Raw genomic sequence first — 27,778 nt, 5'->3', positions numbered from 1 at the left:
GGGGGAGGAGACAGGCTGGGAGGGCGGCACAAAAGGGGCTGCCGCAGCTCTGCCCGCCGCTGCCGGCGGGGTTCGGCTCCGCATCCCTTTGCCCGCGGCCGTTCCAGCGGGAGGAGAAGGAGGCGGAGGGCTGAAGAGGAGGAGGAAGGCGGCGGGGGGCTGCGGGCTCGCCTCGCCTCGTTCCGGCGCCGAGCCATGCCGGGGGGCGGCGGGCGGGCCGGGGGCGAGCGGCAGCCTCGCCCCGCCGGGGGCCCGGCGGGCACCGCCGCTGCGCCGGGCGGGGGTGAGTGAGTGAGCGCGGGGCGGTGCGGGGAGCGGAGCGGGGCGGGGGAGCCCGGTACGCGCACCGCGCAGCACCCGTTGGAGTTACCCCGGGGCGGTGAGACCCCCCCTTAGTACCCCCTTCGGCCGCCACCTGCAAGTTCTGCTCGCCTTCCCGCCCCCCTCTCTCCCTTTTCCCTTTCTTATTTATTTATACGAGCGCGATTTTTTTTAATTATTATTTTTTTTATTCTCCCCCTCACCTCCCTCCCAATAATCCCAGCATCCCCTGCTAGGGAGCAGCGGCGCTGGGGAGGAGGGAGGCGATGCGATGCCGCCAGCCCCCTGCCCGCAGCTGCGGGGATGGATGGATAGATGGATGAATGGATGGATGGATCGAGGCAGCCTCTGGCCGGGGCACTGCAGCGGAGGCCCAGCTGCTGCCTGCGAGCAGGGCACGGGCTGGGGACGCGTGCCAAGGCTGCAGCGAGCGAGAAGGAGTAACAGGAGTGCGTGCGTGGGAGGGCAAACACACACACACACACACACACAAATACATGTGTGCCATCGGCGTCAAGCCTCTTTCACTCCCCCTCTCCCCCCCCGCTCTAGCTCCGCGTCAGACTGAGCCCCTCCAGTTGAGCATTGGCTGCGGGGGGATGTGGGCATCCACGTTGTTTGTGAGATGGGAATCGCTGTGTGTTCCTGCAGGGGTGGCACGGGCTGGCGCAGCCCTGTCCTTGTGAGTTTTGGTCTCTGGATGAGCGTGACAAGGGTGATGGGGAGTGTGCGTCTGCTGCGGCTCTGGGCTTGCTCAGGGAGGGAATGTGGAAAGGGAGGGAGAGGCTCTCGGTGCCTCGGTCCTTAGGCTGCAGTTTTCGGAGCCCTGCCTGATTCCAGCGCTACAGCTGGGGTCTCTTGTGTCCCCTCTATCCTAGGGGCCACTGTGTGGGAGCCAAGCACCTTTCCTCCCTGTAACAACCCCTTGTTCACCTCTGGATCCCTCTTCCAGTGGGAAGTTTGAGCCCATGATAGCATTCAAGTCACCAGGGAGACCCCAGCCCTGTGCAGACTACATTCCAGATCCCCTTCTATTCCCATCCATCCCTCTTTGCCCACCTACTCCTGTCCCTCTTTACCCGACCACAACAGGACATGAGTCAGCGGGGACTTCTCAGCCCCCTTCCCTAAGGGTGACCCACAGGTCCCTGCCTAGAAGTGGTGTTTGAGTCCAGCTGCAGCCTGTGACTTGTGAGTCACCAGCAAGACCCTGCTGCTGGAGCCAGCTCCTCTGGGAGAGCTGAAATCTTGTAGGATCTGCCAATGCTTGACCCTTGGACAGCAAAGAGCTGTCTCAGATGGGAGGGAAAACCCGCAGGCTTCCCACCTTCCAGCACTCCCCCGGTTACTAGAGCTCCCTGTGCACAGCTGTAGCATCTGTGTTGTGCTTTCAACCTCAAAGGGTGCTGATGGGAATGCACCCTTTGGGCTGGGGATGGAGGGGAGAGCCTGGTGTGCTGCTCCTGGGGAGCCCATAGCGATACAACTCAGCCTTTGGACAATGGCTGAGGGGATGGGGAATGGGACCTAAAAGTCCCCCGAAGGTTTACAGCTCCTCAGTGCCCTCGGGTGATCTTGCAGCAGTGGTAAGAAATGCACTGCAAGGTACAGCATTCCCTCCATGTGAGGGAGGCCAGTACCTGTACGGCTTATTTATCAGTGTCCTTGATAAATAAGCAATTATTTTCTTATGGGAGGAGTTCTGATAGCTGTAGGCGAGCTCTCGCCTGGTTCCCAGTGCTGTGCCCACCTATGGTATGAGGCACTGCAGGAGATCATCTCCACCAGAGGTATGTAGGGCATCAGCGTCCCTCCGTCCACTTATTGGTAAAGTTGTAGGAAGAGGGATCTACCTGTGTAGCACATGGGGATCACCCTGGCAAGGTGGTCAGGAAGAGGAGGTAGAAGCCAATGGGTGCACTTGCACTGCAGGAGCTGCCTACAGCTCTAACTGTGGCCTCGTATCCACAGCAAGGGATGGGGACAGCTGGGCTGTGGGGGCTGTTCAGTGTATAGGCTGCAATCACAGCTGCCCTCCGGGTCTGTAGGTATGGAGTTGGTGTTTGTGCTTCTCCTCTGCATTGTTTATCCTCCTCTCCTCATTCCCACGCACACTGGGTGATGCACAGTGTGACTCTGCTTGGTGTCACATCGCATCGTGTGTTCTTATGGGGTGGTTGTGTGAGGCTCAGCTGAGTACTGCTGAGTACGTGCAACAAGATCCTGCTGGGGATGTTTACATGAGCATGAGCCCTTCTATAGGGCTTATGGCCACGGTAAGCCTGGTGTGTGTACGCAGCCACGAGTACAGGCATCAGGAGCCACTCAGGACAGTGTGTGGGGATATTGTTGTGTGTGTGAAGGACACTTAGTTCAGATGAGTTTCCCTCTCTGACCCTCCCTTGCTTAGACCTGTCAGCAGGGAGAGATAAACTCAGTATCGTGTCAGGACTTATAGCTGAGTTCTCAGTGTGCTGTGCCTGAGCTTCCTCCTGTCCACCGAACAGCATCCTCAAAGTGCACCTGCCATCCAAAACTTATATTTTTCTATTTATTTATTTATTTATTTATTTAACCCTCCTCATGCACTGGATTGTAAAAGTGGGAGGAAAGCAGCTGGGAAACACAGTGATGGATGGATGGGGCACACTGGGCCAGCGCTCATTCCTACAGGCTGGTGAGGTTTGAGGTGGGGTTACTGGCTCTAAAATGGGCCTTTTGTACATTGTTGGAGTCTGTGACCCAATCAGTGGGATGTGGCTGGAGGAGGTGGTGCTAATGAAGACTGGCACAGCTGACAGCAGTCAGCAGGGAAGGCAGTGGGGGGGGTGGCCACTGGCTGGTACAGTGTGAGGTGCCTGGGAGGGCTAGTTCAGGCTATCAGCCCTGCCTGTAGACAATCATACCATCATGGAGATTGAAAAAGACCTCTAGGATCATCTAGTCCAACCACTGACCCACCGTGACCATGCATGGTGGGGCTGCAGGGTCAGGAGTGGGGTGCTCAGGCAGTTTGGGGAGCATGATGCTGGCCCTGGGGAGTGCCCCATGGCTGAGCTGGGGGTTGCCACTTCCACGCTGCCTCACTCAATTGCTTCCCTTTCCATCTGCTGTTTTTTCCTAGTAGTATCCTGCCGTTGTGCCAATCCTTGCAGGTTGGGCCGGGGTTAGTGAGCACAGTCACTCTGCCATCCACTCCTCTGGGTCTTTCAGTCTGTGGGGGTGTTGCTTTGCATGTGCTTTGCATGATAGCAGCACCGCAGCAATCGGATTTGAGGCAGACCGAGAGACCAATGCAAATGTGTGCCGCTGCGGAACGCCTTCAGCAGCTTCTGTCTAACGCAGGGAGCTGCTCCGCTGACTTTATCTGCGTTAGCATCCCCTGTTTTGGCTGTCAGATAGTGGAGCCCAGCAGACAGCAGCGTGGCACTGAAGGGAGCCCCGCTCCCTGATGCAGAGTCCTTTAAGGAGGAAGAGAAAGGTAAGCTGCAGCCCTGTGATTTTCAGTTGAGGCTGAAGCGAGGGCAATGGCAGTGCTTTCAGTTCCTCCTCTGCCAGTGTGGATGCTTCTGGGGGAAGCTGGACACTGGGGAGGAGGAGGAGGAGGATAGAGCTTCCTGCAGACAGAGCATGTTGGGTACAGCCACAGCACAGAGCCTGCAGGAGCTGGAAGAGGTAGGGGCTGCGGATAAGCCCTGTGCCTGTGCAGTGCGGGGCAGGCAAACAAGGGTGGGTTGGGTGAGCATTGCCCTAGAGTGATCAGTACAAGCTGCTTCCTCTTTGAACACGCTCCGTTCCTCTATGCCTGCCCCACAGCTCCTCTCCCTCTGCCTCGCTGTCCTACGCAGCCTGGGAGAACTGCGGGTCCTGCTTCCCTCCTAGGACTGTGTGAGGTCTCTGGAGAAGAGGTGGCCCAAAGAAATGGCTGTTTCCCTATTGGGTGTCCCCAAATACCTCCTGTCGTGCTGTTATGTGATGCAAGTGGTCACTGTGTTCCCGTATATGCGCCATTGGCACTGAGCCTCCGTGGCCTCAAATTCCCCATCTCGCAGCAACTTTTGGAGGAAGGGTTGACCACACCTGCACCCAGCCTGGCCGGGGGGGGATGATGGAATTGCTTCTGCATAATTTAGCAGTCTCTTGAATTATTTATGGTGCCATTGTGCTCTGGAACAGAGTCTTCTTGCTTCCCGTGAGCACTGGGGGGGAGGGAAGGGTGTTTGTCAGGCATCCAGGTTCTATCACTGAACAGTGAGGAAGTGCTGTGGGTTTCCTTTCTGGCCCTGTTTGTCTGCATGTGTCCTGATGCAGCTGAATTGCCCTGCGGATGCTCTCGTTGAAAGAAAAAAAATAAAAAAAATAAAAAAATGCAGTTTCACTTTCTGCATCGTTCAAGTGTGGAGCATCTCTGTGGCATGGCCTCCCTGAGCTCAGAGCGCTGTCCTTGCAGTGAGGAGATGATGTCAGGCTGGAGATGGTGAATCTGATGCTTGGATCTGGTCCCTGACTCAATTACAGGCCAGTGCAGTGGAGCTGGGATGGACGTTGCAGGGTAATATTGGTGCTAGGTGGATGGTTGGACTAGATGATCTTAGAAGTCTTCTCCAACCTTAATGATTCTATGATTCTGAAATATTCAGATGCTTGAAACCTTTTCTTTGTTGAAAGACCATGCAGTCCTGTCCTAAGTGTTTCTTAGCAGTAAGTCAGATTTTGCAAGGTGTTCAAAGTGTGACTGTGGTCCCCTCTGCCCTGCACCTCCTTCCTGTTCCCCATGGAGTGTTGAGAAAAGAGATTTTAGTGCCTTCCTCTTCTTTCTTTCTGGCATGGCTGTGCAGGCAGCTAACTTCTCAGAAACAGAATTCAAAATAAATGTTTATGTCCCTGAATACATAAAGGGAAGAGGAACTTGGTCTGTGATCAAGAGGTTGAGCATTAACTGCCCTGTGTTGTACTGTTGAACCGAAGGGTTCAGCTTCCCTGTTTTTATCTGCGTGCTGTAAGTTTGTGGTTTTTGCGTTGGGAAGGGGCTGGCCAGATAACCACCAGACATCCTTGCAATGAGCTGTTTGGTTCCACTTAGGTCTCAGCCTGAGACAAAGCCTTGCTTTCCTCTTCACCCTTCTCCAAGACATAAAGCGGTCTTGGGGAAGAATCACAGAATCTTTAATGTTGGAAAAGATCTCTAAGATCACCTAGTCCAATGGCCAGCCCACCCCCACCATGCCCACTGACCACGTCCTCAGTGCCACATCCACACAGTTCTGGAACACCTCCAGGGATGGTGACTCCACCACCTCCCTGTGCAGCTTGTACCACTGCAGCACTGCTCTTCCTGAGAAGAACATTTTCCCCAATATCCAACCTGAACCTCCCCCAGCACAACGTGAGGCCATTACCTCTCATCCTATCACTGTTACCTGTGAGCAGAGGCTGACCCCCACCTCACCACAACCTCCTTACAGTCTCTTGAAGAGAGCAGTGAGGTCTCCCCTGAGCTCCTCTTCTCCAGACTGAACAACCCCAGTTCCCTCAGCCGCTCCCCATCAGATTTGTGCTCCAGACCCCTCACAGCTCCGCTGCCCTTCTCTGGACACACTCCAGCACTTCCATGTCTTTCCTGTAGTGAAGGGCTCAGAACTGAACAGAGCACTTGAGGTGCAGCCTCATAATGCCGAAGAGTGGGAAGAGAAGTGTTACAGCAGCAGCCCACGTGATGTCCACTATGGCATTTGTCTTCACTGATGACAACAAGCTCTCTTTCTCCAAAGATGTGCTCCATAGTCCTCTCTGCTCAGCTTAATCTGAGGATCAGGACACTGCTTTGCTTTGTGAAAAGGAATGTTTGTACAGAGAAATAAACATATTGTTGAGACCCAGGCCTGCTGCAACGCCTGTAAACAAGATCCAGCCCTCTGCGGGAGGCAGAAGAGAGATTTATGTGACCCTGAGCTAAGTGCATTAGGAGGCTTTTGATTTCATTCCGGGAAACTGCCCCTCTTCATGGTGCCATATGCCTGTTACCGGCATAGAGCCGTTACCCACGATTTGATTTGTGCAGATTTAATCCGAAGGGCTGTCGTGCTGCAGTCAGAAGGATTACGCGGGCAGGGGGTTGTCTCTGTGTGCTGGAGCCCGAGGTGCTCTGCAGAGCCCCGTGCCCTTTGCCCAGCCCGGAGGTGGGTGTCTGGGCTGATTCGCTCCTGCCTTGGGGCAAGGCATTGAAGAGCTCTCTGCCTATCAGCGCTCTCCTCCTGAAAATAATAACAAAGTGAAGTGGCAGCGGGGGATCCGGGCGGCACTGCGTCGAGGTCTTGCCTAAGTCTTGAAAGAGGAAATGAGGAACAAAGGCAGAAGAGACAAATAAATAAGGGTCTGTTCTTGGTCCAAGGAAAATTCCCATGGGTTTGTGTAGCATTCTTGGGAAGATGCAACACTCCCGGGGCTGGAGTTGGTTTTTGAGAAGCAAAAGGGGGGAGAATGGGGTGTGGGAGGGAATTGGGGGTAGGAAATAGAGGAGGAGAGGGAGACACCCAGAGAAAGCTCTCAGTGTGGAGTCAAGTTTCTCTGGCTGCTCCCGGTGAAGAGGGGTTAATGCTTTCTGCATGGGGTTGGCTGGTCACCAGACATTCAGAGAAGAGGGGGATCTGGGGGCTGCCAAGTGGGGGACCCCTGTGGCCTGAAGGGAGGGGAAGGAAGGGGCTGGGAACGCTTTTCCGAAGAGTAATAGATCAGCTACTGTGGGAAAGTGAGCGCCCTGCCAAACCCCAAGTGGTTGGTGATGGATGGGGGAGGAAGGAAGGCGGGGATGGAGGGCCGACTCTTCCCTGTGGTCACTAGGGTCTTACTGCTGCTCTATGGCCTCTCATTATTTATTGTCTTTCTGGGTCTTAATGAGTCACCTTCTCAGTCTGATTTGGAGGGCTTTTATTCTGGGGACATACAAACAACTGCCACTCACTTCACAAATAACCAAAGGCAGTGTGGTTTATTCCTGCCACTGGGCCTGCGAACTAAGCACAGTGGAACTGTGGCATCAGGTGCTTCTTTCTTGTATGATCTGGTGCACGACTGCCACGTGCCCTCAGCTCTGAGTTCAATCTTGGTTGCTCATTTTGGTGCTATTCTTGGGATTCTTGACTTGCTCAGCATATGTGGACTGCCTACCAGGGTCTGCTTTGAAAGCACTTTGTCTTCCAGATCTGTCCTTGAGATGTTCTTCTTCCCTGATGCTTCCAGAAACTGACTAGCTCACAGCAGTTGACTGGGAGCCTCACTGGAGTCTTGGTTAGACGAACCCTGCTCAAAAAGTGGCTTGTCCCTTTGAGTGTCTGAGGATGCAACTATATGATGCAACAGCTTTGGTGAGAGGTGAATAGCTGTCATCCAGGAAGTTTCTGCTGTCAGCCGCTTATTCTCATCCTTAGGCACTTCTCTTGAAGTTTATTTTTAACTCAGATTGGCTGCTGATTTGGATTTTCAATGTGAACTTTTATACTGACAGCCTAGGGGTGGTGAGCCGTGAAGGTGGTGAGTGAAGAGTGAGAACCTATGAAACCACTTCCTTGCTTCCATAATGCACTGCTTGGTCTTTGAAAGCATAGTTTTTTATCCTCAAAGTGGCCGTGTCCTGTCCCTGTCTGCAATACATCGAGACTAGCTGAGAATTCTCACATACTTCTTTGATTATCCCATGGCCTCAGCCTCCCTGAGGACAGAAGTTGCTTTTGTGTAGTCTCGTCCCTGTTTCCTTTTGGATTCATGATGGAGCATTCCGTCCTTGTAAGGAACCAGTCAGAAAGCAACTGAACTAGCAGACTCCATTTTGTGTTCCCATAACCACTGCACATGTGAAGCAAGGAGCAGCAGCACTGTGTTTGGCTGGCAGAAAGGCTTTGCATCCTTGGGTGTGTGTGTATGTATGTGAGCACGTGTCCTGGGACCTGATTTTGGGGCCAAGTGGTGATGCAGCGTGCAGAGTCATCACAACACTCTTCAGGAAACTAGATCTTGTGAGGAGGCTGAGGAAGAGTCCTTCCAGGATATCAGGCGTAAGTGAAGGAGAGAAGAGGACAAAAGTGCTATTTTCCCTTTAGTGGAAAGAATGCTTAGCCTAGTGGTGCTGAGAAATCAAAATTGTGCTTTCTGAGAGCATCTGAAGGATCAGAGCGTGCTGAGGCATCTCTAGAATCATGGAAATCCCTATGGTGGGACTGGCTTTGGTTAGAGAGAGAACATTAGTTACAAGGGAGCCTAGTACGGCTGAAGGATACTGAGAAGAATATTTGTTAGATTCCCATGGAGTTAGAAATCCAGCTTGAAGTTTTCTTTAGCATGCAGTACTATACCCTTGTGATGGCCAAGTAGTTCTTGGATAAAATTAAATTGGTGTCTCGTAGGCCGTTATTGGATTTCAGTAGAGTTTTTCAGTCTTCTTTGAGCTGATCTTCTTTTAAACCGGGGGCTGGAGAATTATATAATTATGCTGCTATTAGTATTATGGTAGTTACAGTAAGAACAATCTGTTCAAGTGAAGGGTTTTATAATGGACTCTGAAGGTGTTTAGATGTTGGTTTATTCTGGTGACTTCTGAAAGATCAGTCTTGAGACAGAATGCTGTCAACAAAGACCATTTTATCTCCAGGTCCCATACGCTGTGTTCTGAAAGTTGAGAGCTGTGTTGTTGCAGACTATTTAGCTGTCAAGTTGGACTCGATGCTCCTTGTGCATCCCTTCCAATTCGGGATATTATATGATTCTATCTTGCTGTTGCAGAAGATGTGGTATCTAAAATAGCCAAGGCTTCCCACTAAAGAGCAGGGCAAGACAGGTAAAAGCAGTCAAAACAATGGAAGACCACAGAATGTATGGAGTCCAAAGGTAAATGCTCCTCTGAAGGGTGAAGAGCTGGGCAGACACAAAATGCAAAAAGCTCGGGTCTCTACGTTGCATCCATTTTAGTTTCTTTATGTACCAGATCATAGCTGCTGGCTTGGAGCACTTTGGTCTCTTATAAGAGTGCACAGAGGAGGAGGAGAAGCCTTTCTTTTTCACTGCCGATGCTACTGATTAGTTGAGGCATTGCAAAGCCTTGTGCATAAACTCTGTTTGTGCTTATCATGTATGGCATGTGTTCTCCTTCAGTGGGAAGGGGAAACAGCGCCTTGGTTTTTCAGTTGTGTTCTGAACAGCCTTACCTTGGCCTTGTATAGACTCATTCCTTCAGTTTTCTTTTTTTCATCCATCTTCCTTCCTGCTTTGATGACTCCCATTGGTGAGGAGATGGCAACTCTGGAAGCCAACTGCTGTGGTAACACCTGACTGAGAGCAGACACCTTATCATAGAATCACGGAATCATAGAAAGGCTCAGGTTGGAAGAGACCTCAAGGATCATCCAGTTCCAACCCCCTGCCATGGCCAGGGCTACCAACCAGGCAATAGATCGGTTTGCACAGCCTCCATCCCGACTAGCCTTGAACAAATCTTTCTGTTTGCCCCCTTGTTGAAAGGAAAAGAAGATAATTAAGTTCTCCCTTTGCCTGACCTCACTGGAAGGGTAACTGTGCTGACGGCTCGCTCCAGCTGGTTGTGCTGGCAGCAAGTCAGTGGCACCATGTGGTCAATTGCCTCAGAGTTGCAAAGGAAATGCATAGGATGAGGTATTGCTGCTTTGCATTAGCACTGTGGGCAGTAGCTAGTAACGAAGATGGTGGAAGAATATTGTATTCCATCCTTGGAATGTAGATGGAAGATATGGGCCTGCCTATGTTCCAACCACCTTGTACTGTGACCCTGCAAGAAACTTCCTGCTAACATCCTTGTAGCTTGCAGTCCCTGATAACATCAAGGCATCTTTCACGTGAGGGAAATGCTGAGCCCTACCTAACTTCTGCTACATTCATGCTTCTCTTCACTTTCCCTGCTGCCCAGCTTTGCAGGATAATCTTCTCTTCTTATCCTTAAGCAAAGCACAGCCCTGCTGTTCTTGAGCTCGTTGCATTTCTGTTGCAAACAAATAGTAGTTCTTCTTTCTGTTGCTATTTGCAGATCAAAAGCAGTTTGAGATTTTAGTGTTTTGAGATACTGTGACCCTGATGATGTATGATGCTCTGGGAGTAGGGGAATGAAAGGCAGACTTAGCACTGAGGAAGTGCTAGTGCCCCAGAGACTGGGTATTGTGCACACAGTGCCCTGTTGTATGGCCCTTTGCCAGCGTCCTCCAGAGGAGAACATTAGGACTGGTGAATTGCCAGCTCTTAGCTGTGCATATCTTTCTCCAGCTCCTTGAAATCAGGATATGATTTCAAGATGGTATAAATCAACCGGTTACTTGATATAATGGCAAAGTAAAACTGTAACAGGTGCCTGGGGATAACTCATATGCGAACCATTTCTAGCTCTCCTCCTCTGAAAGCCATTCCCTTGCATGGCAGAGACGTGCATCTTCATGCAAGAAAATACCAAGGTTGTCCCTTTCAAAGAGGAACTTTCGGCTCCTCTTGCTGAGACTGAATGCTCCTGAAGCTGTTTATAACTGCATGTTCCCTAAGCTTTGAAAGGAGCTAGCTGTCCGTGCCCTTCCTAGCTTTTTCTTCTGCTTGCACATTAAAGCTTTTATTTTTCATGCTGTTGTTTTTAACCTGACGGTAACTTGATCTCTCTTCACTTTTTTTTTTTTTTTTTCCCCTCCTCACTCAAAATTGTCATAAGGGAAATCTCTCCTCTTGCTCTTTTCTGTGTTCCGAGTAACTGATGGCTGCTTTGTGCCAGAGCAGCTGGGGTTCCTTATGACAAGCTGAGATGTCTCCTTGCCCAGCACCTCCTTCCTCATTTCAGCTACACATAAATGTTCTGGATGGGGAAGGTGGGTAATAACGCTTTCCTCCCCTGCTGGCCTTTGTCTCCAATTAGCCACTGCTCAAAGCACATCTTTTCCTGCAGTGCTGATCAGATGATATGGGAAGGGATACGTGACGGATGGCTCTCAGCGTCTCAGCCCACCCAGGGGTGGATGAGCTCTCCACTCCCTGGCAGAGGAATCCCTGGCATGTGAGAACGGAGGTGGTTCCCAGGGTAGAGTTTTTTGAAGAGGACACAGCTTTATTCTTTGCTTCCCTCCTTTTAAGAAGGGATAAGGAGTGGGTTCATGTTTCCATTCCTTCACAAAGGCAACTGAGCAGTGAAAACTGCCTCCTGGGAAATGTCGGCAGCAGAACAGCAGAGGGTACTGCAGGGCTAGCTTGCTTTGGCAGAGCTGTAGGGCAGGCTGCGATAATGGAGAGGCAGTGCAGCCGTGCATGGGCTGAGGAGCTGCAGAGCTTGTGCTGAGCCTGATGGACAGTGATGTATGCAAATGTCAAGTGATGAAAATAAGCTCTGCTTCTTCAAACTGCGTGTCCTGCTAGGTCGACGTGGCACACCAGAGCCTGGAAAGTGAAGCAGTTTGTTAAATGTCAGGAGCTACAACTTCTGTTAGGGAGTTTCCCATGGCATGTGGAGGATTAAGGTCATCTGGGAAGAAGATGAAGACCTGCTGAATGTGACTCCTCCAGCACTTGTCCTGTGTGCTGGGCCAACTCAGAGGATGTTGGCTGCCATGCATTTGTGTCCTGTAGGAACTGGAGCCTTACTGGAACAAGGCAGCCCTTCATCTCACCTGAGCCTTGGTGACCTGATGTCCAGAGGTAACACCTTGGAGGAAGTACAGGATGCTCAACTGGAGAAAGCTGCACTAATGTACCAGCAAGGGATGTCTTCCAGCAGCCTCTGCTTGCTGTCTTTCCAGATTCCTTTTATTCTTCTCTTCCCCATATGTCAGGACGGAGCAAAATTGGTGGAGTAGAAGGAAGAGGTGCCAGATACTCCTTCTTGATATTGTGGGTGGTCCTACTGCTCCTGAAGGACAATAACAAAGACTTTAAGATAAAATTCTCTGGGCACAATGAGATGCCATTGGGTTTCCATAGCCTCTTGCTTTAGCTCCAGGAAGAACACCTGAGGAAGAGCAAGATGGTCCTTTACAGCTTCAGAGAAGGGAACAGCACCAGGCCCTCCATCGCTGGATCACCACAAAGGTAGCCTTTTGTGAGCTAGGCTATGGCCGTGGTGGGTTCCTCCACTGTGCTGTGTCAAAATATATCAAAAGTAAACCCTGTAACTCTTCCATTGGCTTCAGGCTTACAGTCTCTGTTTTTAAGATGAAATAACCCCATCAATAAGGAAGTTGCCACAGCCAGAATGCAGGGGATGACATTGGCAAATGTCCTAAAAATGTCACTAAAAAGGCAACAGCGAAGCTTCTAGAAACGCTTGCTGCTGAACTGTAAGATATGAACGTGGACAACCTTTCTATCAAAGTCCATGTTGGAGCCCTCGGTAGGCGGCCAGATATGATTTCCTTTGAGTGGTTGCCATCTGCCTACATTTATGGCTTTTCCCTTCAGCGTTAAGTTCTCCCCAAGTTAATCAGTAAACGTGACCTGTTGTATTTCGCTCGTTCCCCTTGGGTGGGCTGGACGCTTCTCCACTCTGCTCCCATCCAGGATGCACGTGGGCTGTGGGAAGTGCCAGGCTGGGAAAGGGGAGCACCCTGGCATGGGGCCGAGAGCTTGGGCTGCCTCTGAGGGCTGTGTGGGGTTTATAAGCAATAGCATGGGATGTGGCACACCTGTCATGGGGACCTTTAGCCGAGGGAGGAGACACTGAGGCACATGTTTGAGCGCCATACCATGGTGGAGAGCTGCCATTGAGGAACGCATCGGAACATGTCGGGAGCAAGCTGGTGGGTTTCCTGGGCATGGAGGGTTTTGCGATTTTGGGGGGAGAGCCTCCACCTTGCCAAGGGTGTTTAGGTCACCTTGTTCCCTTGCCTGTTTGCCTCAACCTTCCCTAAGCAGCAGCATGCAGCTGCCTTTCCTTGTTCTGCCTGGTGAAGTGTTGGGTGAGGTTGGTTTTTTTCTTCCTTTTTTATTTTCTCTTCTTCCTTTTTCTGGATTGTAGTCTTCAATCACTTTTCTGCCTGACAGCAGCTCTGCGTTCCCAGCACGGACTGGCAGAGGGGAGGTGGTATAGGGAGAGAATGAAGGCTTTTTTTTTTTTTTTTTATTGTTCTGAAGAAAGGGCTGAGGACTGCTGGCTCTTTGCTAGCCTGATGTGGATCCATCGTGACAGCACTATATTGCCAGCAGAGACAGCTAGGCAGTTTTTATAGCCACCTTTATACACATGCAAAAAAACCCTCAGCATCTGATCCACAGAAGATGAAAAGCAAAGGGAGAAAGCTGGAAACATAGTGGGCACAGAGGGATGGGAGGTGAATAAAAGCGAAAATCTTAACACTTTTTCTCTATTTCCCGTACAAACTTGGCTAGCATTTCTTAGGAACAAGGGGTTTTTAAGGTGTGTGTTGTGAGTAAACACTGGAAAGATCTGAGAAGCGTAGGTGTTTTCCTGGTCCTGGCAGCCTGGCTATAAGCTCAATCCCTTAAGACTGCCTTTCTTATGCTGGCTGGGTTTCAGCTGCATACCCTGTACTCCCTCTCATCCCTCTTGCTCACCTGCTCTCTCTTCATCTTCCCTGACTCAAGGCCTGTGTTTATTTGTTCCCATCAGTGAGTGGGGACAAATGTGCTAAGTGCAGTGCCTCACTGGATAGTGAACTCCTCTTGTTGCAGATTTCTCATCTTTCTACCCCATCGCCAGCACCTTTCCTCTCTTTGTGAGACTATAAGTCTCTAGAGGAGGTTCAGCTTGGTATAACCCATCCAAAGCAAAAGGCCCACTAAAAATGTCAGAGTGTAGGGGATTTGGTTTGGGTTCAAGTCTTGATAGATGCATGCTGAGTTTGGACCTGCTTTGTAGCATCCCCAGCCTATTTTCCTACCACTAGCAAGCTTTTTTGCACCCTGGTAATTCCCGAACGTGACTTTCCTTTTCATGGCTTTTCCACAGGATGAAGATGAGACGCCATAAGCTCTTTCTGACTCTCTGCATGGCTGGTCTCTGCCTCATCTCCTTCTTGCACTTCCTGAAGGCCCTTTCCTATGTCACCTTCCCCCGGGACCTGGCTTCACTTAGCCCCAACCTCGTCTCCAGCTTCTTCTGGAACAATGCCCCCGTCACGCCACAGGTTAGCCCTGAGCCGGGGGGTGCAGAGTTCCTCCGCACACCCCTGTACTCCCACTCTCCCTTGCTCCAGCCCCTGCCACCCAGCAGAGCCAGCGAAGAGCTGCACAAAGTCGAGTTTGTGCTGCCGGAAGACACGACGGAATATTTTGTCCGAACCAAAGCCGGTGGTGTCTGCTTTAAACCAGGTACCAAGGTGTTGGAGAAGCCACCAGTGGGAGGGCGGCCGGAGGAGCGCGCAGATGGTGCGGCCTCAGGGCGTCCTGCTCGCAAGCCGCTGAGCGCCGGTGGGACCAAGCGGCGCAAGTGGGTGGAGTGTGTGTGCTTGCCAGGCTGGCACGGCCCCAGCTGTGGCGTTCCCACCGTGGTCCAGTACTCCAACCTGCCCACCAAGGACCGCCTGGTGCCACGGGAGATCCCCCGGCGGGTCATCAACGCTATCAACATCAACCATGAGTTTGACCTGCTGGATGTCCGCTTCCACGAGCTGGGAGATGTGGTGGATGTCTTTGTGGTGTGTGAATCGAACTTCACAGCCTACGGAGAGCCACGGCCCCTCAAGTTCCGCGAGATGCTCCTCAACGGTTCCTATGAGTACATCCGCCACAAAGTGCTCTATGTCTTCCTGGACCACTTCCCTGCTGGTGGGCGCCAGGATGGCTGGATCGCTGACGATTACCTGCGCACCTTCCTTACCCGAGATGGTGTCTCTCGCCTCCGCAACCTGCGCCCAGATGATGTCTTCATCATCGATGATGCTGATGAGATCCCAGCTCGTGATGGCGTGCTCTTCCTCAAGCTCTACGACGGCTGGACGGAACCCTTCGCCTTTCACATGCGCAAGTCTCTCTACGGCTTCTTCTGGAAGCAACCGGGCACCTTGGAGGTGGTCTCAGGCTGCACTATGGGGATGCTCCAGGCTGTCTATGCTACTGATGGGATCCGTCTGCGGCGCCGTGAATACTACACCATGCCTGGCTTCCGGCAGTATGAGAACAGCACGGGACATATCCTGGTGCAGTGGTCACTGGGCAGCCCCCTCCACTTTGCTGGCTGGCACTGCTCCTGGTGTTTCACTCCAGAGGGGATCTACTTCAAACTGGTGTCGGCCCAGAATGGGGACTTCCCCCGTTGGGGTGATTACGAGGATAAACGAGACCTCAATTATATCCGGGAGCTGATCCGGACTGGTGGCTGGTTTGATGGTACGACGCAGGAATATCCCCCTGCTGACCCCAAGGAGCACATGTATGCTCCCAAGTATCTGCTCAAGAACTACCAGCAATTCCACTACTTGCTGGAGAACCCGTACCGAAAAGCAGAGGGTGCTGGTTGAGATCGCTGGACTCATGTGGGAAATCAGAACTTCATGACAAAGGGAAAGAGTTGAGTGTTTGTCTGTTCCTTTCTTTTTTTGTTTTCTTTGATTCCAGATGGGATGTGCCATTTCTCCATGGTCTCTGTCCTCCCTCCCTTCCCTTTTTCCCAGGGTGATGCCTGGGGACAAATTCCTTAGACAAATGAAGGGAGACCTGGTCAGGAGGAGGGGAGAGGTGTGGGCAGTAGCATAAAGACCTCCCTGCATCTTCTGGACCTTTCTGCTGGCTGGAGAGACTTGCTGCATCCAGCTAGTGGGACTTCCTCCTTGGGGGGCTGGGAGGGCTTCCTGAGGAGAGAGGGCAGCTGTTCCCATCCACCTTCATCTGTTGTGGATCGGAACAAGCACAGATGTGAGCCTGAGCTGTTCATTGAGTGTTTGAGTCAGCAGGCACAAAGCGATGCAAGGGGTCACGTGTGCAGAGGTGTGTCACAGGCATTTTTTGGATGAGTGAATGTGCAAAAGCATCTCAGTATGCATTTTTTTTTTATACCTCTGTGTTCAAAATATTTTGTGGAAGGCAAATCCTTTGCTTCCAAGGTGTTCTCCCCTACACGCTGCCTCCTCCCACAAATTTTAATATATCTGTCCACGGCTTCTCTTGGCCTGATGCTCTACCAGACCTGAAGCAGGCAGGTGGGAAGCAGAGAAGAAAGCCAATTTTTTTATTTTTACTTTTATTTTTTCTTTCCTCTTTCTGTTTACTCCCCTTTCACCCTGCCCCCACAATGCTGCACTGGCTTGCTCCACAGGGGCTGAAGCATCTTCCCTGCAGCATGTGCTTTGTTTGGGTCTGGGATAAGCTGCAGGGGACTAAATCAGATGGTGGGAGTATATGTTTACAAGTGCATGGTTTCCTATGTGCATGAGTGCTAACATGCATGGTTCTGGTATGCACGTGGGTGTTTGTTACTGGTGTTGGGAGGGGAGGGGTCAAAGTTGGTCTTGGGTGGTGTGCGTATTTTCAGGAAATGGTGGCATCCGTAAGCTGTGATCTATCTTGTCATGGATGACATTTTGGGGAGAGCATCAGCTCTTCATAGCAGGGTGTGCCATGTGGAGCTCTTACATGCCTCTCTGGCTGCCTTTGCACCCTTGTGGGCTGTGCCTGCTGCAAGGATTCTGTTTACATGTGCTGGCTATTTCTTCTTGCCATGGGGGAAATGAGAGGAGAAGGGCAAAGTTCTGAGTCACCGATGGGTGTTGTGGGGAAACACAAAGCATGTCGAGGCACAGGACCCACTGGGAGCTTGTGGAGAATGGAGCTGTGGGTAGAATCCCTCTGGAGCCAGAAGACTTTTCTTGGACAATCATGCAATCCGCAGCCTGGGCTGTGCAGATGAGGCCATGCAGAGTAGAGGAGATGTAGAATGACATTCCTTGCAGCTGATGAGCCAGTGTCCACACAGAGCTGGTCACTGATGGGTAGCCAAGATTAGCCTGTTGCTGTAGTAGACTGGTTCAGCTCATTGAGGAAGCAGATTGGCATCTCCACCCTCACCACCCTTCCTTAGCAGATGGCTTGACAGGGTGCCCAGAGCCCACACTGTGATGGGAAGAGGGAGAAAAACATGAATGTGCTCTGTTGGCCTTACAGTGGAAATATTGGCTCTTCTTCCAAACAAATAAGTGAGGATCATGTGGAGGAGGAGAATGTTGTCATAATGAAGAGTGACCCTGCCATCAGGCCAGCTGGAAGAAGAGGGTTTCCACTGACCTCAACTCGCTCCATCAGGGCTTCATATTCCTATGTCATCTATCTCATTCTCTCCATTGCACTCCATTCCTATCTCTGTTTCTCTCTTTTCAGTTTGCTTCTAGAGAAGTGAAAAGCATCAGGAAAGATAATTTGGTTTCCTAAGAAGAATTAAATTTGAACAGAAAGATGAATGTCGTTTTTCTGATCAAACTGAGTTGGAGTTCATCTTAGTTCCTTCACCCCCATCTCACGTGCCACAATGCCTGCTTGGAAGAACTGAGGGATCCCCGCTTTTCTTGTTGTTTTGTTTTGTTTTTTTTGTGTTCTTTTTAGTATATGTGTCGCTGTTTTCCTTTGTGATGTGTCTCCCAAGAAGAGGAAATTCCCTTTGAGAACTGAGCAGGAGAAGGATTGGTGAGTGGAATGCTCTCCCCTCAAAGAGAAGCTGTGGTTGTGCCGAACTCAGTCTTGTTGATGCAGGAGGGAATTTTGCCACGGTCACAGGGAGGTCTTAGGCAGGGGGAGACTGTAGAGAAATCAGGGCTCAGATGGCTCAGATGAGAAAGGAGGAGTCACTTTTAGCAAGATTAGAGCGATAGCACTGATAATTCTGCATGAGAGCTTTCCCCAGGGATAGCCAGAGGAGAGCCCAGTGTATTGACACAAGGGATTTGGTAGCAGTAACTTGAAAAGTAAAAAGGGAAGAAGCTATTCCTCATTTTAAATCTAGGACCTACATTCAGGCATCGCCTTACCTTGGTGACAGCAACACAAGCCTCAGGTCAGGCATTCCTGAAGACAAGAGAGAAGTCAGTCATTGCATGGGTGCTTTGGGAACAGCAGAGCCCCATGAAAAACAGGCTGAAGCGCACGCATGCTGAGGCTGCCCCATCTGATCTGCAGTGGCAGCAGCCTCTCCCATCTTACCAGCCCTTCCCATACATGGGCTCCCGTGGGGATTTTTAGTGCATTGCAAGTTGTGTTTTCATCACTGGGGTATGGTTTTCATCTCAGGAGATTCAGATAAGCTGTAACTGCAGTTATCAGCATCTCCTATTCCCAAAGTTCAGCCTGCTCCCTTCCCTCCCCTCTCTTCAATTATTTGCTCCATTGTTCCACTCCTCTCCCTTCTGAGAAGGTCCCACTGGAACAGGCGAGAGCAGCAGTGGGGCTCTTCTGCACGACTCTGGCCCGGTCCACCTCCTGGATGTCTCCATTTCCTTATTCTTAGGAAATCAAATTTAAAACAGGCTTCTGTTGTGGATGGGGGAAGGGACTTCACAGCTGAAATGCATTTTTTCTTTTTCTTTCTCAAGAATCATCCAGTGTTTTGATTTAAGGCCAAACCAGTTAATGTTCCTGTTGTTTCTGTAAGCCCTGTGTTTATTATCCTTAGGGAGTTGGAGTGCTTGTCATTAAAAGTCTTCCATCGCCTCCCGTGAGGGATGGGGATAAGCACGATGACTTCTGCACAGCGATTTCCCAAGATGGTGGCTTGCCCTCAGCCATCCCTGTCTGAGCCAGACAATGAAGTTTAGAAAGGGATGAACTGAAAACCAAATCCCATTCTGCCCCAGGACTGGTTGTTGCAGCGAAGCCATGAGCCCACTGTCCTTCTGGGACCAACGTTGCCCGTGGTTCACCAACCTTTCCCCACAGCTGTGTGCTTTTTCTTCTCCAGAACCTTTCCACCTTCAGATTAATTGGTGTTACCTGTAATTGGTGCATCCCTATACTTTGCCCTTCTTTCTGCCCAACTCTGCTCTACTTCCTTTGTGCCCATGCGTGGCTTTGAGGAGGAGCTTCTCTTCCTCCTCCTTCCCAGGTGAAGGAGAGGATGTGGGCTAATGCCTCTGCCCCTTCAGAGGAACAAAGGCAGTGAGGTGGTGCAGTATACCCAGCAAGGGATGGGATGGGGTTGTGCCTGCATGAAGGACAACACACTCAACAGTCTGCTCTCACTGTTGCTTTCTCTGATCCCTGTGTCCTGCTGAGGTGTTTGCTGTTGTGCAGCCTGTTCTTTGTGCCTCTGTGCTGGATAAAGGAAGGGGACCTTGTGGCCTCCAGGTAACTTATGAGTCAGGGTGGGGGCAGGGTCAGTGCAGAACAGGTATTTGTTCCCCTGGTGCCTCTTGGTGTGTCCTTATGGGGTGGCAGTGTCTCTTCTTGTCCCACTACTCCTGCCAGCACTCCGTGGCTGCTATGCCTCTGCACTGTGAAGACGTGTCGGGAGTCACTCCTGGTCCTGTTAGCGAACACTGGTGGTGAAGAGGGAAGGGATGGCTCATCCTGGCCTCACTGACCTCAAGCCTTGGTGAGAAGCGAGAAAAGTATGGTAGAATGGATCCCAAATCCCTCTATTGCTGCGTTTCCCCTCTCCACCAAAAAAATCTCCTTCTGATTTCTGAGACATTGGATGAATCTGCTCTTAATGAAAAAGAGGGGGAGCTGGAGATGTCAGGAGTGGCTTGACTCCAGCACGAAGGAGAGCTGTTTCTGATGCTATATACCAACATCTAAAGCATTGGGGACTACAGATAATGGCTTTAAAAGGGATCTGAAATGCTCTGAAACTAAGAATCAAAGCCACTATTGTTTTTTTTTTTCTTTCCTGTGAGGATGGTGATGCAGAATCGTCCTGGAAGAGGCCCAACAGCACTACTGATGCTGGGTTCCACCTGGACCTGCTGGTGGTATTGCCACTGGGGTGGCCCCAGGACACTGTATTGGCAAAAGAATGCGTGGACTTGCCAAAAAACAATTAAAAAAAAGAAAAAGAAAAAAAAAAAAAAAGAATCTGCAAAGCTCCTTTCCACTCTGTAATTTATAAACAGCAAGTAATAATGAACTTTTTGTAAGGATAAATCAAATGTACATTCTGAAATCATTTTCTCTGTAAATGGTTGGATTTCATTTCACCCTTAAAGGGATGCTTAAAAGGAGGAAATAATAAAAATAATAATAATTAAAAAAAAAAAATTACAAAGTCTGAAAGGAAACCAAGGCATGTGTGTGGTAGCTTTTATTTCTGAGCACGGGAGGTTGCTGCTTCCTTCCTCAGTGGGACTGAGGTTGTAGGAGGGAGGTTGAGGGGCAGCCCCAGTGCTTTGAGGGATGACTCCTGTGCCCAAGGCAACCCTATTCTGTGTGTCGGGTGAGTACAAGCACATGTGGGGATGTGACTGGGGAGCACAGCATCACCACTCACAAAATAGTCACATTCCACCATGCCCTGTCCCTTCATGTCCTCACTTTCAAATGAAGCCATGGAAAACCTGGAGCCTCAGCTGAAACCTTTCCACTACAGAAACGTCTCTCTCATTGCTCGTTTTCTGTGCAGTGTGTGAGAGAGCATGACCTCCTTGGCTTATTTTTAAAGCCATCTAGGGTAATTTTGGCTGTTCTCATTACTCCCTATCAAAACCTGGTCTTGCCCTGAATCCTCCTGAGCATCTGGTCTCATCATTGGCTTTGGCAAGGGACCTTCAGGAGCTCCTGTGGAATCTGCAACTATTTCATTTTTTAGTGTTTTTAAGTGCCTTGTGCTTTGAGTTTGTTCCTGGTCTCAGTGAGAGACAACAAAAGTAGACATTATTGGCTAGTTTCCTTATGATTCTTAGATTGAATCACAGAATCACTGAGGTTGGAAAAGACCTCTAAGATCACAAAGTCCAACCGTCAGCCCATCCCCACCATGCCTACCAACTGTGTCACATCCGCACGGTTCTGGAACACCTCCAGGGATGGTGACTCCACCACCTCCCGGGACGGTGACTCCACCACCTCCCTATCAGTCTGTGCCACTGCAGTACTGCTCTTTTAGATAAGTTGTTTTTCCTAACACCCAACCTGAGCCTCCCCTGGTGCACCTTGGGGCCATTCCCTCTCAGCATATCACTGCTACATGGGAGAAGAGGCCAACTCCACTTCACTACAACTTCCTTTCAGGTTGTTGTAGGGATCAAGATCCATTTTCTCTTCTTCCTTTCTTCTACAGCCTTCTGATGCTTTTATTTTCCCCCTTGTGAGAGGCTTTCCATCAAACTGGAATTTCATCATCTATCACTGATGCCTTACTTCTGCTTCTGTTCTCCTTTCTGGAGCAAAGAGCCTGGAATGAACACACGCTCAAAATTAACAGATAACATTTTATATGAAGAATTTTTAGCATTCCTACTGGTTGCTGTATTTTTGCACCCTAATAGGGAGTATTCTAAAAATAGGTGGTCACCAAAAACTCTATGAACTTGCAGGTTTTCAAAAAGGAAAGACAAGTCTGACTGCTTGGGCCCATGGCAACTTAGGAAGACAGTTTAAAAAATGAGAGTTGACTTGGTCAAAGGTTCTCACATGGATTCTTCTTGCCTCTAGTACAAAATCTTTTCCTGACATTTATATCAAGAAGCAATGTAAATGGTATTTCTTGATGTCTTACAACATTTTAAGAAAAGACATTGACAAACACCAAGACCTTTCCCCTGAGAAAGCACCAGTTTCTGCTATGTGAGCTAGAGGAGGGATTAACTCTTCCATGAACTGGTCCATGATGGGGACGCACGTTTGCAGAGCTGGTGAATTGAGCATGGGGACACATGGCTGTGCCCTCTTTCAAAGTCAGCCCCTGCATCCCTCAAAATGCATTGGAATGGATTTTGGTACACACAGCCTGCATCTTGGATATGGATAAGCAGCTTTAAACATTGCATTGAACCATGAACGTTCAGAGCATGTGGCACAGAATCACTGAATGGCTCAGGTTGAAGGGGACCTTAAAGCCCACTCAATTCCAACTCCTGCCCTGGGCAGAGCTGCCACCTACCAGGTCAGGCTGCCCAGGCTTTGCTGATGTGGGGGATAGACACGCTGCTTCCAAACAACAGAGTGCTTAGAAACAAAATGACTTTAATATAAACTTACAGCATCACTTAAAGAGTTGGAAAGGGGGATACCAAGAGCCTGGCTTGCTGGCTGTTTGTTTTTGTTGCTCAGATACATTTGTTCCCAGCACAAGGGCAAAGCTTAATAAGCTGTTTCACATGGACAGTAGATTTTTAATTATTAGCTTGCCTCTTTTTCCTGAGCCTAGTGGCTCAGCTGGGGCAGCAGCTGGGAACAGCCACCCCAGCCATGTCGAGCAGCTCCGTGCTCAGCTGCAGGTGCCAGTGCCCTGACAGAGAGGATTTGGCCATAGTGATGGCAGAAGGGAGCTACGTGCTTGCTTCCAGCACTGGTACGTGTTTGTGTAGCTCACCAGCATGCTCATACCCCAGCTGCAGCAAATCTCATGGGAGCCAATTTTGCTCTATCACTGCGAAATGGCATCCAAGGAGCAGAGCAGAGCAAAGCTGTCCCATCTGGGGAAAGGTCTCCGGGTCACTGAAGCAAGGCACTGACCCGAGGGATGGCAGTGCTAGGGAGAGGAGCTGGCTGGGGGCCAGGCTGCCACGAGTGGTGCCTTTGTGGCAGGCAGAGGCACGTCAGCAAAGGGTAAGGATCAGCCCCTTCCAGCCTGTGTTTGGGCCATTACTGTAAGCATCTCTGAGAACTCCAAACATAGACGCTTTCTTGGAATTAAGGAAAATTTGGCAATCTTGACGTTTCAAATGTTCCTGGGTGTGCTTTTCTTTCTTCCATTCTTTCTTTCTTTCTTTCCTTTCTAGCAAAGAGAGATAACATAGTCCTTACCATTGTTTGAAATACATTATGTCTATGTAAAGCCACAAATCTTTCAAGGCCATCTCTCCCCTCGTTCTGCCAAATTAAATAAAAAATAAAAAAATCCCACATTGTTTCACTTCTGCTTATCTTTCCTGTGCCTTACGGCTCAGACCATGACTCCCTTGGCTGAAATCCATCCCAGTAATGATTTAATTTGGGAGCCACACTTCACCTTTCTAAAAATAAGGAAAACTGAGAAGAGTGGCAAAGCTGTGCCGAATAAAGATATGAAATGACTTCTACAGGAGCTCGAATTAAAGAAACTGTGTTGCTCAGAAAATGCATAAAATCAGACCTTGTAAGCCTGTCTCTATGCAGCAAGCTCTTTCCTGGCATTTTAGCCCTATTCTACAGTCTGGACCTTTTCCAAAGAGAGAGCAACAAATCATCAGTCATATATATATATATATATATATATATATATATATATATTTTTTTTTTTCCCCAGACACTTACTAAGAACCAGGCACACATGCAAAAATAAAGGAATGTTGAAAACATCCACCCACTTCTGTTTGATTGTCGGTGTTTTTAAAGGATTTGGCACATGTTGTTGCCCAGGACTGGACGTCAAACTGCTGCAAAACCCAAACCAGACAGATGTCCCTAAATGGGACAGAAATTAATCTAACTGAGGACAAATGATTTAATGGGACAAAATGTGAATTTGGTGAGGTGGCAGCTCAGTGCATGCAGATCCTGGGCTCCAGGGATTGAGGCTGAAAGCCCTACTTTGGAAGCAGCTGGGCTGTGAGCTCTTCCTATCTTCCCCCTGGCAAAAAGAGACCCCCAGAATTCCTCCCCAGCTGCTCTCTGAAGCTGTGACTGAAGGTTGGGTCTGGGCTGTGTGTCAGGAATGTACCTTGAAAGGCAGCGGACTCTCCTCCCTCAGCACCTGTGTTCCTTCTCAGCTGTTTGTTCAACATCAAAGCTGATGGATTCAGTGGAAAGAAGCCATCAACACCAGCCTTGGTTATTCTCCATTGCTGGCACATCATAGATGGAAAGCAAGAGCAAGATATCATTATTTCTGCTATGTTATTAAAAGCAACCCTGTTTTGTTTTTTGTTTATTTGTTTGTTTGTTTCCTTTTTTTCTTTTTTTCTTTCCTTCCACCAAATTCCAGTCTGCCAGATCGTGGAAAGTCATAAAAATGCAGAAGGATGCAAAGCATCCATTTAGGGCACAAATGCCACTATTCTTTGCAATTGCTCAAGAACTAGGAGCACAAAAGAGAAAGCTGTTGAACTGGTCCAAAAGGTCTCTTTATGATAAGATATGACGGATATTACGCCCACGTTCAGATGGTGCTGGCAGGTCACTACCTATCTTCCCTGCTCCTAAAGAGCAGCAACAAAGCCGTGGTTCCAGAGCCTCCCAGGAGAAACAGGGAAGGTGTATACCTGGCCTTACGCCCAGGTAACAGCCTGGGTTATTGTGCCTTGTAACCCATGCTGCCTTTGATATTTCACAAGCTCACTTTGTCGTTTGGGGAAACAAAAGTCATTATTGTTCTCTGAGCATACAGTGAAGGTGTACTCTCTACTCTGCCTGCAGTAAAGGGCTTTTTTGCAGGGATGCAGGCTGAAGACATGGGGCCCTCAGCCCACTGTGGGGTACCACCTTCCCAGAGGGCCCATGGGGAGGCAAAAGGCAGAAAGGGCATCCTGGACAGACACTGAGCAGCACTGCAGGCAGTGGGACAAGGGGTCAGCGTCCTGTCATAGCAGCACAAGTCCATCCTACGCCAGGGCTGCATGGGTACTGTGTGTCATGGGGTCAACAGAGGAGTAGGCTGGGCTGGGAAGCACCGAAGGGGCTGTTGCTTCACAGTCTGCAGGCAGAATTCAAGTTCATAACCCCAGCATGCTGTCAGCAGTCCAGCAGTGGGAAAGCAATGGATGCACATCACTCTGCCTTTGCACCTGCCCACTTTGCAAGACCAAAGGGGCACACTGAATGCGACGCAGACACGTGGAGCACACAGCAGTGAAGTGGTGGCAGGCACAGCGAGCCCTGGGGTGCTGGGGCAGTTGGGGGCAGGCAGAGCAACACGGCTGGAGGAGTTCACAATGCACGCACGCAGCTGCTGGCGAAGGGCCCAGGAGCTGGCAAGCAGCCCAGGGAGAAAAAAACAGAACAAAACACTAAAACAGGCATAACCGAAGGGGGCCAGGATGGGGAGGGGTGCTTGTGGAAGCCCATGGTCCTTGGCTCCCACAACAAGAAGGGACAGAAAGTCCATGAAAGTCCCTAAAAGCAACCTTGCCCAGGAAGGTCAGCACATTTGGCACGTTCTAAGTGGCTCAAAACAAGGAGCTATACTTCAGAGGAAGGAGATCTTACTCTCCCGTGCCCTGGTCGCAACTTAGCTCTCACACTCAGCCTTCATAGTACATGCAGGTGGATCCTGAGAGGAAGCACAGCCTGAAATCTTCTGCCTGGGACTTGGGGTGAAGGAGAGCATGGGGAGCAAGGCTGGAATCACCAAACACAGTGCCTCTGGTTCAAAGCCCACCCTGCTGCACATCTTGGAGCAGTTTGATCCCATTTGTACTGCATCAGGGATTTGCCACATGTAGATTTGAAAGTTTTAAACCAGACTTTGGAGTTTCAGGGACTGGACTTATCAGTGCACCTGTTCAGAGAACTGTTATGAGGAGCAAAGTATTTACGTGGCAACCCAAGGGGGAATTCAAGTGGAGAGTTCAAGAATCAATGTTCATTCTGGCAGAAGGCTAAGGGTAGAGAATATGAAGGCTGCCTCTGATGTCCCATACAGCTCAGAGTCTAAGCAGATGATCTGGAAAAAAAGGATGAGCAATATACTAAACATTTTTAAAAGATGACTCAAAGCTATAGACTCTTTAGGAGATCAGAAAGAACTGTAAGTAAAATGCAAATGCGGCAAATGGGCAACAACATGTGTTTGCCAAGGTTTAACTTGTCAAATGCCAAGTAAGAAAAAAAAAAGAAAAAATTCCACACAGATATTATGAAGCTCCAGATTGTCTGTAGCAACTTAGGGAGGGGTATGAATATCACACAAATTCTGAATCTGTGAGTGGATGCAGGTTAGAAAAGAGCACACACAAAATATTAGCATGCAGAAGGAAGAAGAGGAGAATAATATGGAAAATATGATAATGCTATTATGTAAATCAGCAGCGTAGCCTCTCTGGGAATACTGTCTGCAGTTCAAGCAAGCCTTTCTCGGAAAGGGCTGATTAGGGGCATGGCGAAGTCGCTAACAAAGAGAGATCAAAATGATTGGGGCTGTTTATCTCAGAAAGGAAATCAACAAGAGGAGGTTGGCACAGAGCAAGCCAGTCCAGAGCTTCTGGTTTTCTTCCCATTCAGTTCTATCACTATCATATCTGCTGTCACTAAGGACAGTGTGAAGTGATGTAGCTCTCCTCTGCCGCACACAGCTTATTCTCTCTCTCACCCTCTCACCCAGAGGAGGCACAGCATATGTAGATATATTTTATATTTTGGTAGGATTTGAGGAGAAGATGGTGAAGGAGAAACAATGTGTGCTCCCTAGAGTAGGTTTATAGTAGAGAAGGCAATGGTGGAAAAGAGATGGAGATGGGTTTTGTTGCTGGGGGGCTCCTTCCATTTCCTCAGGCAGAGCACAGCTCTGCCAGATGCCTTCCAGTGCCCTCAGTGGCCATAGGGATTTCCAGACATGGAGGTAAAGTCTCAGAATTTGATCAATTATTCCGCAAAAAGTACCAGGGCAGCTGAAGATACCCTCAGAGAAACAGTATTTCCAAAAGCACACAGTCAGCCCTTTGTCTTGTGTACACAGGCCAGGTAGACCATTGCAGTGAAACATTCCCTCTGTACTCAGCTCTAGTGAGGCTGCATCTCGAGTACAGTGTTCAGTTCTGGGCCCCTCACTACCAGAAAGACATGGAGGCCCTGGAGTGTGTCCAGAAAAGGGCAACAGAGCTGTGAGGGGTCTGGAGCACAAGTTTGACAGGGAGTGGCTGAGGGAACTGGGGTTGTTCAGTCTGGAGAAGAGGAGCTCAGGGGAGAGCCCATTGTTCTCTACAATGACCTGAAAGGAGGCTTGGGCATGGTGAGGATTGCTCTTCTCCCAGGTAACGGCAATAGGACAGCAGGGAATGGCCTCAAGTTGCACCAGGGGAGGTTCAGATTGGATATGAGGAAAATTTTTTTCTCTGAAAGTGTTGATGCACTGGAGCAGGCTGCCCAGGGAGGTGCTGTCACTGGAGATGTCCAAGGAAAGGGTAGATGTGGCACCAAGTGAATCACAGAATCACAGAATCACAGAATGGCCAGGGTTGGAAGGGACCTCAAGGATCATGAATCTCCAACCTCCTTGTCACATGCAGGGCCACCAACCTCCCCGTTCAACGCTAGACCAGGCTGCCCAGGGCCCCATCCAATCTGGCCTTGATCACCTCTAGAGATGAGGCATCCACAACCTCTCTGGGCAACCTGTTGCAGCACCTCACCACTCTCTCTGTAAAGAACTTCCCCCTGACATCCAACCTAAATCTTCCCT

General features: G+C 49.8%; 1 protein-coding gene and 1 long non-coding RNA gene across 7 annotated transcripts; one reads left to right on the top strand and one right to left on the bottom strand.

Moving 5' to 3' along the window:
* The first annotated feature begins 3 nt into the window (after positions 1-3).
* MGAT3 (beta-1,4-mannosyl-glycoprotein 4-beta-N-acetylglucosaminyltransferase) lies at positions 4-20,526 on the top strand. 6 transcript variants are annotated; one of them, XM_085226129.1, is made up of 3 exons: positions 8,822-12,396; positions 14,273-15,831; positions 20,142-20,526. In XM_085226129.1, exons 1-2 carry the CDS (start codon positions 12,332-12,334, stop codon positions 15,780-15,782), a joined length of 1,575 nt encoding a protein of 524 aa, XP_085082255.1. In that variant the 5' UTR covers positions 8,822-12,331; the 3' UTR covers positions 15,783-15,831; positions 20,142-20,526. The 6 variants fall into 6 exon arrangements, 5 of the variants coding, with proteins under 5 accessions (XP_085082269.1, XP_010709132.1, XP_085082255.1 ...); XR_014883859.1 differs by having other exon boundaries at positions 8,855-12,396; positions 14,273-17,937; XM_085226143.1 differs by lacking the exon at positions 8,822-12,396 and adding an exon at positions 4-283 and having other exon boundaries at positions 14,273-20,526.
* Positions 15,838-27,396, bottom strand: LOC146545312 (uncharacterized). The gene is made up of 2 exons (XR_014883881.1): positions 24,104-27,396; positions 15,838-23,179 (listed from the first exon to the last, which is right to left on the bottom strand). It is a non-coding gene; the product is annotated as an uncharacterized LOC146545312 (long non-coding RNA).
* Positions 27,397-27,778: the final 382 nt, after the last annotated feature.

The sequence above is a fragment of the Meleagris gallopavo genome, chromosome 1 (assembly GCF_905368555.1).
Source record: "Meleagris gallopavo chromosome 1, MGAL_WU_HG_1.1, whole genome shotgun sequence".
NCBI classification, from domain to species: Eukaryota; Metazoa; Chordata; class Aves; order Galliformes; family Phasianidae; genus Meleagris; species Meleagris gallopavo.
This window is presented reverse-complemented; position numbering and strand designations above follow the sequence as displayed.

Coding starts and splice junctions, on each gene's coding strand:
- MGAT3 (XM_085226129.1), top strand. CDS start 12,332: ATGGTCCTTTACAGCTTCAGAGAAGGGAACAGCACCAGGCCCTCCATC. Junction 12,397..14,272: donor ATCGCTGGATCACCACAAAG/GTAGCCTTTTGT, acceptor GCTTTTCCACAG/GATGAAGATGAGACGCCATA.